Genomic DNA, 15,375 nt, shown 5'->3' on the forward strand with positions numbered 1-15,375 from the left:
TGAAAAATTTTGACATTTCAACTTTGTATCGTAATAGCTTCGTTTAGAGAGCACGTAGCGCAAAAATAAAGACACTTTCATTATTTAATTCATACTCAAGATATCGATTGAGCCTAGAAATAACTCAATCCATTCAGCGGTTATATGTGAACTGAAAATATCGAGTACTCTCAACTATTCGACTCGCGTAAAGAGACATGGCGTGTCGTTTCTTTTCTTTCTTGAACTTAGCACAAGACACTACCGTGTCTCTTGATATTTTGCTATTTTTACTTTTTTTTTATATCGGAAAAAGACATTTTCTTCTGTTATTAAATGAATTGTGTAATAATATAAAACTATTTATATAACTTTTCTCTCTGTATATATATAAGATCAAATATAATTTTAATCTAACGAGAAATTTTGGTTCGCATATGAGTAATTTCACGTCAACCACGGACCACTACCTCTCAGACTAGAAAAAATTACAATTTAAAAATCGTTACAAGGGTGCAAAATTTGCTATAAAATGTAATTTTTTGAATGCCGTGTGCTAAAATTACGATACATACTATACACCTATATTATTACATATTATTACATACAATACCACTGAAAGCTGAATATTATTCTCAAGAAACATACGTATGTCACAAAAGCGCGTGATGAAATGAAGGCTGTGAAATTTCTGTTACAAAAAAGTGACGATTACGCATGCGCGACTTGCGCGTAAATATAGGTATGTACATAATTCTACTAATATTTTCTCCCCTTTTTGTAGGGGAAAAAAACTTTAAGTAAATTTCTTCTGTTATATAAATTGATCGCGTAATTATACATAATTCTATCAATATTTTCTCCCTTTTTTCGTGGGAAAAAAAATTTAAATATATTTCTTTTGTTATTAAATTGATTGCGTAATTCTACTTTATTTCGAAAAATAGTGTTGAAAAAATACTCCGACTCTAAGGTAATATAGTAAGGCAAGATATCTTATACCACCTTGTTTTATACGAAATTAAGTAATTTATGCGCTAGAATTTACACCAAAGGTGATAAGTAAATAACAGATAATAGGTAAACGATGAAGAAGAAGAGGGGGATAAGCCGACTCTCGTCGGCTGCTCTTCACAATCATTCATGTCTCAGACTTTGCGAAGAGATGACCGGCGTCAAGATTAACCATTTTCGTATACATAAAATTCTTCTGCTCGCTCTAGGCGTGTGGCCCTTACAACAATCAAATCTCACTCGATTTCAATTTATTTTCCTGTCTAGTATTTTAACGACACAAGTGATATTTCAAGTAAGTTTTACTAAATTACTAATATCGTGTAATATATGAATTACGGCAAGCAATTTTTACCATAAAATTTATAAATCACAATTTAGATTAGCATCGAATAATAATATCAATTACATGATAATTGTATATAATTATAATTTTGCTTTTATATAGATTAATTTTATATATGGTAAATATTGTCCGAAAAGGTTACACTTATAAATCATTTTGATTTTTACATATATTGTATTAGAAACAACAGAATCCGGAATTACATACAATATGGTTTCTGAAATATATGAATTGTTTATTTAAATAAAACTGCTTATTTAAGATACAAAAATAATCTAGATTTTTTATAGAATTAGATAGAAAAATATTATATAAATAAATATAATATATACACATGTATAAATAAGTATGTCAATATTATTTAATTTTATTATTTACATATATATAATACTTTAATTACTTTATTACATTTTAATTTATTTATAAATAAGCGTTTTTATATTTCAGAAAATAATACGAGGTAGTCTCTTTCTGATGAGACTGCGAATATTAAAAGTTTTACAATTAGTGAAATGCTTATCGCGTTTTTTGATGTAAAAATTAAAATGATCGGTGAAGTGTTACATTTTAATATTTATTATTTACGCACACATACACACATACAAAATATCAAAACACGTATATATACGTATATGTGTTTAATACATGTGCAGTCGACTTTATTAAATACTTATATTGTAAATAAAATTTTATCAAAAATAATTATAATTTTTTAAATTAGTGATATATAATGTAAATTACACAGTTCATGTGTCCATATGGACACGTGACATAACCCTAATAATTTTTTAATGCAAATACATTTAATTTTTACTTGCAGTGTACAGTATTTATTTCACAAAAATGTACTACGGATCTCATCATTAAAGTTTTATCCTCCGTAGCTTTCTTTACAATGTTTATTATAAAATACAACATGTTTTATGTTAATATCAACGGTGTAAGTTGATACCTAACTTATAAGACGGAAAAAATTTGTTCAATAACTTATTATTATGCCATGTTTTCTGACATTATTATATATTGTATAAGATATGAAATTATTGAAATAGATGAAGGACTTATTGGAACGATTATTGCATGTGTGTAATGAATTGAAAGACGAAAATGAAATTGCTATTATAAATAAATATGGATGTTATGGCGTACGTTATACTATATCACTTATCGGTAAGATAATTGTTTTAGATTTGCACAAATACGATTATACTTTTTTCTTATCATTCACTTTTTATTCTACTTTTGAAAACTCAAAAAATCCATTTTTTAACAAAGTACTCTAACAGCAGAAATGTTCGAAAGATATTCAAAAAATATTCATAAAATATTGCAACATTTTTAGGGTATACAATATAATAGTTTTCTTGTGTAGATAATAAATCAGTAACAAATATTTTCAAAACTGGAATAAAGTGATAAAAATGGCAGCCATTAATATTATGGATCAATTACACATTGGTTACTAAAAGAAAATTAAGGATTCAATTAAAATATGCAATTAGAATGAGATAATATGTAAATCAATTTAAAAACTTATATGACAAAACATTAAATAATATTTCTGACACCTTTTCAGTTGCTTTTTGCAGCATATCTCTTGTCATTTTTGCGTTACTTTGGCCGGATGTTTTAAATATTATTTTATCGATAAACGAGTCAAGATCGCAACATTTGATAATCATAACGGAGTATTTTATCGATCAACAAAAATATTTTTATTTTATACTCTTGCATGCTATTGCAGCGTTTATTATTGGGGCGACTGCAATGGTAGCGATAGGAACAATGTTCCTTACGTATTTTCAATATGTTTGTGGAATGTTTAAAATTGCCAGGTATGTGCGGATGTAAACACAAAATACGCCATAAATACTTATACACTTTTGAACGAATACTCATAAACAAAACTGTTCAACACACAAATAGCAAATTGACATTTGTTAAATGTTAAAATGATGTCATTTTGACGTGTAATGACGTCATTTAATGTTAAAATGACGTACGCTTGCTACCTGGGCAATTGTTTAACTGAAAAAATATTTTACATAAGAATTTATTGTGTGTAATTGGAACACAAATATTATTTATAGCTATCGTATCAAACGAGCAATGAGCAACAACATTCTACAAAATATTAATCTGTTGAAATACATTTTCATATACAAGGGTTTAATTTGCGCTGTGAACATTCATCGACAAGCTATGAAGTTGGTATATATATAATATGCGTACCTACTCCAACTGAAAGTGGCAAACTGACGTCATTAAACGTCAATTTGCTACTTGGGATGCTATATACACATAATAACAAATTTTTATTTTTATAGCTTATCCACAATGCTCATGTTTAATATTGAGACAATGATGTTATGTTTAACAATATCTGGAGTTTTATCGGTGAGCCTCAATCTGTTTCGAGTAAGTCTTCCGTTTTGTTAGATTTATTCTTGAGCACGTACTCGATAATTTCCACAGTTTACAATAAAGTTACACGATCAACTGCACAGTATATTAGGTCCCAAGTAGCATAATGACGTCATTTTGATATCTAATGACGTCATTCGCCGTTTAATATAGTCAAAATCACATACGCTTGCTACCTGAGATGTCTTCGTTAGTTCCTTACTTTTTATTAAGAATGGTCAAAATTATTATAATTAATCGGTAACATATAATTTACAAATGACCTTCTTTCTTAATAGAGAGCGTAATATTATCGTTATTCGTAAGTAATTGAATAAAATCAATTACTTATTTCAGCATTAAAATTAAAAATATTTTATATAAGAATTTATTATGTATAATTGGAACAAATATTATTTACTATCGTATCGAATGAGCAATGAGCAACAACATTCTACAAAATATGAATCAGTTTATTTATGTTATGTTAACATAATGATTACAGAATATTTCGTACGAATAATCGATTATATGTAGAACTCAACAAAAAAACGCAAAGGAAAAGTGTAATCATTTTCCGTACTTTTTTAATATTGAATTTGATATTCTATCTTTTTAATTTCTTTATCACAAAATACAATTCTAAAAAATTTTAAATCATAGATAATAATAGAACCGTATTTAATTTTCAAAAATAATATAGGAAATGATTATCCTTTTTTTTTATTGTTGAAAAAAAGTATTTTTGTTAAATGTAATGTCCAAGTAAAAATTTGGTGCCTTGTGCACCGGTATTTAATTCTAACGAAGAATTATTTAGTTTCGTTAGGATAACGTATTGTCATCCGCGATTTGGCTCTTGTTGCCCGTCTTATACGTTAAAAAATTTTTTGGTAAATGTATAATGTATATTGTATGAAATATCTTAGATTTGTCTGAACTTTTTCAGGTTATGTCATTCAAAGAAAATGTTGAGGAATTATTACTGTCTTTTTTATTCACATGTATCCTTATCTTGTATATGTTTCTAGCAAATTATAACGGACAAAACGTAACAAATTACAATGAGCATGTATTTATTACCGTGTAAGAAACGTATCTGCTAAATAGCATGTATAAAGATACATATAAGGAACTGTTTTATAATGCGTTTAAAATTTTATCTCTTTATAAATTAATCATTATAAATTAATTTTTATAGATATAACGTTAAATGGTATATAGCTCCATTATGTATACAGAAAATGATGTTGTTTCTGTTGCAAAGAAGTTCTAAAAATTTTAATTTGAATGTTGGTGGACTGTTCAGTGGATCTCTAGAGACTTTTGCTACGGTAGTAGAGAGAAGACAGTAATAAAATATATATTTATAAAAATAGGACATATTATGATTTGTATAAAAATAAAATGTGTCTTTCATATTTCAGCTTTTTAAGGCTTCAATATCGTATTTTACAGTTATTTATTCTACTCAAGGATGAGACGATAATCTTTTGAATTAAATATAATTACGGTAAGAGAATATATAATCATAATGAAAAATATAAATAATATTTATAAAGTATTTCTTATATATGAAGAAAATAAAAACATTACTTTCTAAAATTATTTCATTCGTCTAGTTTAGAAATGATTTCTCATGGAAAAGAAAATATAATAGAAAGGAACAAAGTTATTTTAACCCATACAGCACCGATAGATTGCAAAAACATTACAACAATCTTTCACCGCAATATTGCAATATTGCAAATTCACTGCAAAATGTTGCTACATCATTGCTGTTGAATTGCAGCAATTTTAAAATGTCCGCTTTTTGGAAGATTGCAACAAAATATTGCAATGTTATGAATTTGCAATAATGCATTGTTATTGCAACTATAAACTAATGTTGCATATACAGGTATATAAATGTAAATAAATTATTAATGAAAATATGTTGTAGTTAATTTATATATATTACAATATATAAATTATAGAATTTGGATTACATGCAATATTTCCGAAATATTAATGTCATGTTGCTACAAGTGTGCTGGAATTTTGTGCACCTATATCTCTGCAATGTCTGTATAATGTTGCATTGCAACTTGCAACGTTGCTGCAATATAATTGCAATAATCTGTGCTGTATGGGAAGGTACTATTATGCGTTACATATTTTTAACTTGTTGAAATTGTATGCTGCACATAATACAGGGTGTTCCAGAATTGATAGTAAAAAAAATAGGCATTTTCTACAAGTCAAAATAAGGTAAAATTGTTCTATAAACATATGTCTAGAAACGCACCCTCTTTGAGCTACACTCCCCCAAAGTTTCCCCAAAAAACTCGAATTTTCCGTATATTGTCTAAACTTGGATTTAGAATTTTTTGAAAATTGGTACATACACATTTCTTTATGCGTTTTATTAATTTTAATTGTCAAAAATTTTCTAACAAAATTTCGAAGGGGGTTTTAGGGGGGTGGGGCTACTTTTAAATTGACAAAACTTATGTGTAGATGCAATAAATTTAAAATACATTACAGTTTATGACGGAAATTACAAAAATAAGTATTTTTTGACTCTTTGATTTTTTTCATACGACAAACCATTTTTGAGATAATCGACTTAACAATAAAGACACCTGTATCTATACCCTACGCCTCAACCTACGGGTAAGTTTTGCGCGAACTATGTAGTTCGCGCGCAAAGCACTATCCGCTCAATTCACAAATGGTAGATTACAAAAAATAAAAACAAACATAAAACAAAAATAGCATTACATAGTTCGCGTAAAACTTGCCCGTAGGTTGAGGCGTAGGGTACAAATACAGGTGTCTTTATTGTTAAGTCGATTATCTCAAAAACGGTTTGTCGTATGAAAAAAATCAAAGAGTCAAAAATTGCTTATTTTTGTATTTTCCATCATAAACTGTAATGTATTTCAAATTTATTGCATCCACACATAAGTTTTGTCATATTGAAAAGTAGCCCCTCCCCCTTAAAACCCCCTTCGAAATTTTGTTAGAAAATTTTTGACAATAAAAATGAATAAAACGCATAAAGAAATGTGTATGTACCAATTTTCATAAAATTCTAAGTCCAAGTTTAGACAATATACGAAAAATTCAAGTTTTTGGGGAAACTTTGGAGGAGTGTAACTCAAAGGGGGTGCGTTTCCGGACATATGTTTATACAACAATTTTACCTTATTTTGACTTGTAGAATATGCCTATTTTTTTTCTACTATCAATTCTGGGACACCCTGTATATATATATATATATATATATATATATATATATATATATGTATATATATAAAATATAATAAAGTAAAATAATTACTCAGTTACTTTACACTATATACTTTCAATTTCATCTGTACATTTGTATTTTCTCAGACTTTTTTATAATATTAGTATACTAATAATGTCTATTTTAATATGTATGAAATTTGACAATTTAAAGAGAGAAGTAAGAGTTTATCTGAATAATTTGATATTGTAAGCGAAAAGAAAGAAATCGATATATATAGCTCCTAAAATATTAAAATTTTAATCACGTCAATTTAGGACTTGAAAATGCTGAAAATAAATCTGATTAATTCGTCTTCAAAAATAACATCATCTTAATCACAAATATTAAAGTACTAATTGTTGAATGGTTCTTTAAGAATATGTACGTATATATCACGAAAGCGCGCGATAAAATAAAAGGTGTAAAATTTGGCAAAAAAGTGATGATTATGCATACGCGACTTTCGCGTAAATATATATCCCTAAAGAATTACTTTTTTAAAAAAAGGTAAAAAAAAGATGCTAAGTCCGCGTAACGTCTCTGTAAAAACCTATCCTACAAAAATTAATAATATAAAAAAATTATGCTAAGTAAAAATAAAAACTTTTTAAATTATTTTAATTTTATTTAATTAACCAAATAAATTATATAAAATAATTTTTTAATTTCCTACATCCTACCAAAAATAATGTTAAAAATTTGCAAATTACTGCGTAATTAAACAAACAATATGTTAAAAATTAATGTATTTCTTCGCTTGAATGTCTTTCAATTAAAGTTTAGCTGTGCTAAGTTTTTTAATTTTTTAAAATTATTTTTTAATTTTTTTTACATATTTAATTTCTATATAATTTTTAAAAAATTTTTAAAGTTTAATTTTTTTAATTATTGTTAATTTTTAATATTATTTTATGTAGGATGTAGAAAATTAAAAAATTATTTTATATAATTTTTTTGGTTAATTAAATAAAATTACAATATTTTAGAGTTTTTAATTTTACTTAGCATAATATTTTTATATTAATAGTTCTTGTAGGATAGGTTTTTACAGGGACATTACGCGGACTTAGCACCTTTTTTATCTTCTTTTAAAAAGATAATTTTTTTAGGGATATTACTCCTTTTTGTACTATACATTTATTTTATTTAATTTCTAATTTTTAATATCTATCTACATAAATTGTAGATTAGAATATCGGATATAAAAAAGTTATTCATATACGTAAATATTTGGCATGAGTATAATTATATCATGCAACAAAATCTCAGAAAGAGAAGAAAATAAAGCATGCATTTAAAAAATATTAATTACATAAAAGCAAAAATTACTTACTCTGAAGCAATCTTTTCATATTTTATAATAATGATATCAATCACATGTACATTTAGCAGATTCTCAAACATAATCGAACTACCAAAAAAATTGACATGACTTGTTGATGTCTTATTTTTTCTTTGCAGAAACCGATTCCACACAGATTCATTTGCTTGCATCAAGCCGAAGCAAAATAATAATTGTATACATACTACGTCTGTAATTTTATTTTTTTCAAACAAATTTATTATATTAACCCATACCTGTCAAAACTAGATAATGAATTATTAAAACCAGGTAATCAATAAATTAATACATCACAAAACGTTAGCGCCTTCTTGCGTCAGTTATATGAAGAGTACGTCGCATACGTGGGCCGCGACGTTTCTTAATGAAAAATTTTGACATTTCAACTTTGTATCGTAATAGCTTCGTTTAGAGAGCACGTAGCGCAAAAATAAAGACACTTTCATTACATAATTCATATTCAAGCTATCGATTGAGCCTAGAAATAACTCAATCCATTCAGCGGTTATATGTGAACTGAAAATATCGAATACTCTCAACTATTCGACTCGCGTAAAGAGACATGGCGTGTCTTTTTTTTCTTTCTTGGACTTAGCACGAGACACTACCGTGTCTCTTGATATTTTGTTATTTTTTTATATCGGAAAAAGACATTTTCTTCTGTTATTAAATGAATTGTGTAATAATATAAAACTATATATATAACTTTTTTTCTCTCTATATATATAAGATCAAATATAATTTTAATCTAACGGGAAATTTTGGTTCCCATATGAGTAATTTCACGTCACCTGCGGACCACTACCTCTGACGAGAAAACATTACAATTTAAAAATTGTTACAAGGGTATAAAATTTGCTATAAACTACAATATAATCTTTTGAATGCCGTGTGCTAAAATTACGATACATACTATACACCTATATTATTACATATTATTACATACTATACCACTGAAAGCTGAATATTATTCTCAAGAAACATACGTATGTCACGAAAGCGCGCGATGAAATGAAGGCTGTGAAATTTTTGTTACAAAAAGGTGACGATTACGCATGCGCGACTTGCGCGTAAATATAGGTATGTACATAATTCTACCAATATTTTCTCCCCTTTTTGTAGGGGAAAAAAACTTTAAGTAAATTTCTTCTGTTATATAAATTGATCGCGTAATTATACATAATTCTATCAATATTTTCTCCCCTTTTTTTAAGGAAGAAAAATTTTAGGTAAATTTCTTTTGTTATTAAAATGATTGCGTAATTCTACTTAATTTCGAAAAATAGTGTTAAAAAAATACGAATACTCCGACTCTAAGGTAATATAGTAAGGCAAGATATCTTATTATACCACCTTGTATTATACGAAATTAAGTAATTTATGCGCTAGAATTTACACCAAAGGTGATAAGTAAATAACAGATAATAGGTAAACGATGAAGAAGAAGAGGGGGATAAGCCGACTCTCGTCGGCTGCTCTTCACAATCATTCATGTCTCAGGCTTTGCGAAGAGATGACCGGCGTCAAGATTAACCATTTTCGTATACATAAAATTCTTCTGCTCGCTCTAGGCGTGTGGCCCTTACAACAATCAAATCTCACTCGATTTCAATTTATTTTCCTGTCTAGTATTTTAACGACACAAATGATATTTCAAGTAAGTATTAATAAATAACTAATATCGTGTAATATATGAATTACGGCAAGCAATTTTTACCATAAAATTTATAAATCACAATTTAGATTAGCATCGAATAATAATATTAATTACATGATAATTGTATATAATCATAATTTTGCTTTTATATATAGATTAATTGTGTATATGGTAAATATTGTCCGAAAAGGTTACACTTATAAATCATTTTGATTTTTACATATATTGTATTAGAAACAACTAAATCCGCAAATACATACAATATGGTTTCTGAAATATATGAATTGTTTATTTAAATAAAACTGCTTATTTAAGATACAAAAATAATCTAGATTTTTTATAGAATTACATAGAAAAATATTATATAAATAAATATAATATATACACATGTACAAATAAGTATGTCAGTATTATTTAATTTTATTATTTAGATATATATAATACTTTAATTACTTTATTACATTTTAATTTATTCTTAAATAAGCGTTTTTATATTTCAGAAAATAATACGAGGTAGTCTCTTTCTGATGAGACTGCGAATAAAGTCTTACAATTAATGAAATGCTATCGCGTTTCTTGATATAAAAATTAAAATAATCGGTGAAGTGTTACCTTTTAATATTTATTATTTACACACCCATACACACATACAAAATATCAAAACACGTATATATATGTATATGTGTTTAATACATGTGCTTTTGACTTTATTAAATACTTCTATTGTAAATAAAATTTTATCAAAAATAATTATAATTTTTTAAAATTAGTGGTATATAATGTAAATTATACAGTTCATGTGTCCATATGCACACATGACATTAACCTAATAATTTTTTAATGCAAACACATTTAATTTTTACTTGCAGTGTACAGTATTTATTTCTCAAAAATGTACTACGGATCTCATCATTAAAGTTTTATCCTCTATAGTTTTCTTTATAAGTTTTATAATAAAATACAACATGTTTTATGTTAATATCAACGGTGTAAGTTGATACCTAACTTATAAGACGGAAAAAATTTGTTCAATAACTTATTATTATGCCATGTTTTCTGACATTATTATTTATTGTATAAGATATGAAATTATTGAAATAGATGAAGGACTTATTGGAACGATTATTGCATGTGTGTAATGAATTGAAAGACGAAAATGAAATTGCTATTATAAACAAATATGGATGTTATGGCGTACGTTATACTATGTTACTTACCGGTAAGATAATCGTTTTAGAATTTACACAAATACGATTATACTATTTTCTTATTATTCACTTTTTATTTCACTTTTGAAAACTTAAAAAATCCATTTCTTAACAAAGTACCCTAACAGCAGAAATGTTCGACAGATATTCAGAAAATATCCATAGAATATTGCAACATTTTTAGGATATACAATATAATAGTTTTTTTGTGTAGATTATATATCTGTAACAAATATTTTCAAAACTGGAATAAAGTGATAAAAATGGCAGCCATTAATATTATAGATCAATCACACATTGGTTAATGAAAGAAAATTAAGGATTCAATTAAAATATGCAATTAGAATTAGATAATATGTAAGATAATTTAAAAACTTATATGACAGAAGATTAAATAATATTTCTGATACCTTTTCAGTATTTGCCATTTGTAGCATATTTCTTGGCATTTTTGCGTCACTTTGGTCGGATATTTTAAATATTATTTCATCGATAAACGAGTCAAGATCGCATCATTTGATAATCATGACGGAGTATTTTATCGATCAACAAAAATATTTTTATTTTATACTCTTGCATACTATTGCAGCGTTTATTATTGGGGTGACTGCAATGGTAGCAATAGGAACAATGTTCATTACGTATCTTCAACTTGTTTGTGGAATGTTTAAAATTGCCAGGTATGTGCGGATGTAAACACGAAATACGCCATAAATATTTATACACTTTTGAACGAATACTTATAAACAATACTATTCAACACACAAATAGCAAATTGACATTTGTTAAATGTTAAAATGATGTCATTTTGACGTGTGATGACGTCATTTAATGTTAAAATGACGTACGCTTGCTACCTGGGCAATTGTTTAACTGAAAAAATATCTTACATAAGAATTTATTGTGTGTAATTGGAACACAAATATTATTTATAGCTATCGTATCGAACGAGCAATGAGCAACAACATTCTACAAAATATTAATCAGTTGAAATACATTTTCATATACAAGGGTTTAATTTGCGCTGTGAACATTCATCGACAAGCTATGAAGTTGGTATATATATAATATGCGTACCTACTCCAACTGTAAGTGGCAAGCTGACGTCATTAAACGTCAGTTTGCTACTTGGGTTGCTATATACACATAATAACAAATTTTTATTTCTATAGCTTATCCACAGTCTTCATGTTTAATATTGAGACAATGATGTTATGTTTAATAATATTTGGAGTTTTATCGGTGAGCTTCAATCTGTTTCGAGTAAGTCTTCTGTTTTGTTAAATCTATTCTTGAGCACGTACTCGATAATTTCCACAGTTTACAATAAGTTACACGATCAACTGCACAGTATATTAGGTCCCAAGTAGCATAATGACGTCATTTTGATATCTAATGACGTCATTCGACGTTTAATATAGTCAAAATCACATACGCTTGCTACCTGAGATGACTTCGTTATCTCCTTACTTTTTATTAAGAATGGTCAGAATCATTATAATTCGGAAACATATAATTTACAAATGACCTTCTTTCTTAATAGAGAGCGTAATATTATCGTTATTCGTAAGTAATTGAATAAAATCAGTTACTTATTTTAGCATTAAAATTAAAAATATTTTATATAAGAATTTATTATGTATAAATGGAACACAAATATTATTTACTATCGTATCGAACGAACAATGAGCAACAACATTCCACAAAATATTAATCAGTTTATTTATGTTATGTTAACGTAATGATTACAGAATATTTCGTACGAATATACGATTATATGTAGAATTCAACAAAAAACGCAAAGGAAAAGTGTAATCATTTTTCGTATTTTTTAAATATTGATTTTGATATTTTATCTTTTTAATTTCTTCATCACAAAATACAATTCTAAAAAATTTTAAATCACATAGATAATAATAGAACCGTATATATTTAATGTTCAAAAATAATATAGGAAATGATCATCCTTTTTCTTATTGTTGAGAAAAAATTTTTTTGTTAAATGTATAATGTATATTGTATGAAATATCTTAGATTTGTCTGAACTTTTTCAGATTATGTCATTCAAAGAAAATGTTGAGGAATTATTACTGCCTTTTTTATTCGCATTTGTCTATATCTTGTATATGTTTCTAGCAAATTATCTCGGTCAAATCGTAACAAATTACAATGAGCATATATTTATTACCGTGTAAGAAACGTATCTGCTAAATAGCATGTATAAGGATATATATAAAGAACTGTTTCATAATGCGTTTAAAATTTTATCTCTTTATAGATTAATCATTATAAATTAACTTTTTCTAGATATAACGTTAAATGGTACAGAGCTCCATTAAGTATACAAAGAATGATACTGTTTCTGATGCAAAGAAATGTCAAAAATTTTACTTTGAACGTCAGAGGACTTTTTTCCGCATCTATAGAGTGTTTTGCGACGGTATAAGATAGTAAAATATATATTTATAAAAACAGCACACATATCATAAAGATAATATTAAAATATCTTTCAATTTTCAGTTACTAAAGACTTCAGTATCTTATTTTACAGTTATATATTCTACACAGTGATTAGACGATAAAAATTTAAATTAAATATAATTACGGTACAAGAATATTGTTATAATAGAGAACATTAATATTTATTTATATATTTCTTATATATTAAAAAAATAAAAACGTATTTTTCTAAAACTATTTTGTCCATCTAATTTAGAAGTAGTTTTTTTTTATGCAAAAAGGTAAGAAATAAAGTTGTTTTAAGATATTATTATGTATTTCATTCTTTCAACACATTGAAATTAAATACTGCACATAATTTGCATCGAATATAAATGTTTTATCATTTTCACTGTTTTCAATTTCAACATCATCAGTGCACAATATGCAATATGTTATCTAACATGTTAAACTTCGAATAAATGATTAATTTTAGCATTCGTAGAAACATTTAAAAATTTAGAGCTTTCAATAATTAATAATGTATATTTTTGTTAAAACAAGAAAAATATAATTACATAAAAGTTTACGTAAATATTTAATAAGAAATGATATTAATTTGGCCGCAGCAAAATCTTAATTGTATCAATCGTCAACTTATTTTTTTTTAATTCAAAATTGCATTAATTATTATTACATAACCACATTTTAATATAACTTTAAATTTCACTATGAATGCATCATCCGGCTTCAAAATATTCGAGTTAAATTTTATTTTATTCGACGACTAAACATGTGTGTTTGTACACATAGAATAAAATTAGAGGGGAAAATGGCTATAGGGGAATATACACATCCACTCGTGGGAAAAGGACATTTATGAAATAACACTTTTAGTGTTATATCGATCGTGTAATCGTAGACACCTCAGGGGGAAATTTTTAAATTGCACGTGTTCTATTCTCACTATGATATTTTGCGTATCATTTTTTTCTTTTTTTTTTTTTTACTAAAATAAATTGCGCTAAAATTTATACTAAAAAAAAGAAGTTGTGAGTTATCTAATATAAAACGCGAAAATACTAAAGAAAAAAGAATGACATATTTTGAAAATCTTAGAAAAAAGATCAGTATCGCGACGTAATATTTTTGTTTTCATAGAATGTTTATGTTAATTATTTTCTTTCTTCTCGGGAAAAAATAATCATATATGGTTTGGGCAAATTAGACCTCAATTATAAGATATGATCAGATTTGCATTTTAGAGTTATCTAATCAGATTTATGTAGATCTGGATAGATATAGATCTGAACAGATATAAAAACCGCGAATGATCATATTTTTCATAAAATATCTTCTATACAGCACTGAAAGTTTGTTAAAGTAATTTAATGTAATTAAATGTATTATATAATATATAATGTATTTAAATAATAAATTCTCTGTGTTGGAATCGAGACAAAAAACTGATATAAAACAAGTATAATACTTTTAGTCTTATTTGAGCCAATTTCGTCAACTTTATATAATTCTGACTATTTAAATACGAGAAAGATATAGCGAGTCATGCGTCGCATAGCGGCAAATAAAGAAACTATAATCTAATTTGATCTAGTCACATATGATGATAGACAAAGGTCAGATATAAGCAGATATGATTATATCAAATTTGATCTATTCGTATATGTCCTATATCTAATCAGATTTATT

At 26.5% G+C, this 15,375-nt stretch overlaps 2 protein-coding genes across 4 annotated transcripts; both read left to right on the forward strand.

The window, feature by feature from the left end:
* Nucleotides 1-1,082: 1,082 nt before the first annotated feature.
* On the forward strand, nt 1,083-8,601 carry LOC114945525 (uncharacterized). The gene is made up of 10 exons (XM_085486110.1): nt 1,083-1,288; nt 2,160-2,279; nt 2,392-2,509; nt 2,916-3,174; nt 3,430-3,546; nt 3,667-3,757; nt 4,692-4,828; nt 4,944-5,076; nt 5,170-5,255; nt 8,481-8,601. Exons 1-9 carry the CDS (start codon nt 1,145-1,147, stop codon nt 5,221-5,223), a joined length of 1,173 nt encoding a protein of 390 aa, XP_085342236.1. The 5' UTR covers nt 1,083-1,144; the 3' UTR covers nt 5,224-5,255; nt 8,481-8,601.
* A 1,273-nt stretch (nt 8,602-9,874) lies between these two features.
* LOC114945539 (uncharacterized) lies at nt 9,875-13,797 on the forward strand. Of its 3 annotated transcripts, none has more exons than XM_085485857.1 (9): nt 9,875-10,018; nt 10,888-11,007; nt 11,120-11,237; nt 11,645-11,906; nt 12,162-12,278; nt 12,399-12,493; nt 13,261-13,417; nt 13,534-13,666; nt 13,747-13,797. In XM_085485857.1, exons 1-9 carry the CDS (start codon nt 9,875-9,877, stop codon nt 13,795-13,797), a joined length of 1,197 nt encoding a protein of 398 aa, XP_085341983.1. The 3 variants fall into 3 exon arrangements, with proteins under 3 accessions (XP_085341983.1, XP_085341984.1, XP_085341985.1); XM_085485858.1 differs by having other exon boundaries at nt 12,399-12,489; nt 13,281-13,417; XM_085485859.1 differs by having other exon boundaries at nt 11,126-11,237; nt 13,297-13,417.
* The last annotated feature ends 1,578 nt before the right edge of the window (nt 13,798-15,375 follow it).

The sequence above is a fragment of the Nylanderia fulva genome, unplaced genomic scaffold, assembly GCF_048542155.1.
Source record: "Nylanderia fulva isolate GAGA-0341 unplaced genomic scaffold, ASM4854215v1 Scaffold4, whole genome shotgun sequence".
Classification (NCBI taxonomy): Eukaryota; Metazoa; Arthropoda; class Insecta; order Hymenoptera; family Formicidae; genus Nylanderia; species Nylanderia fulva.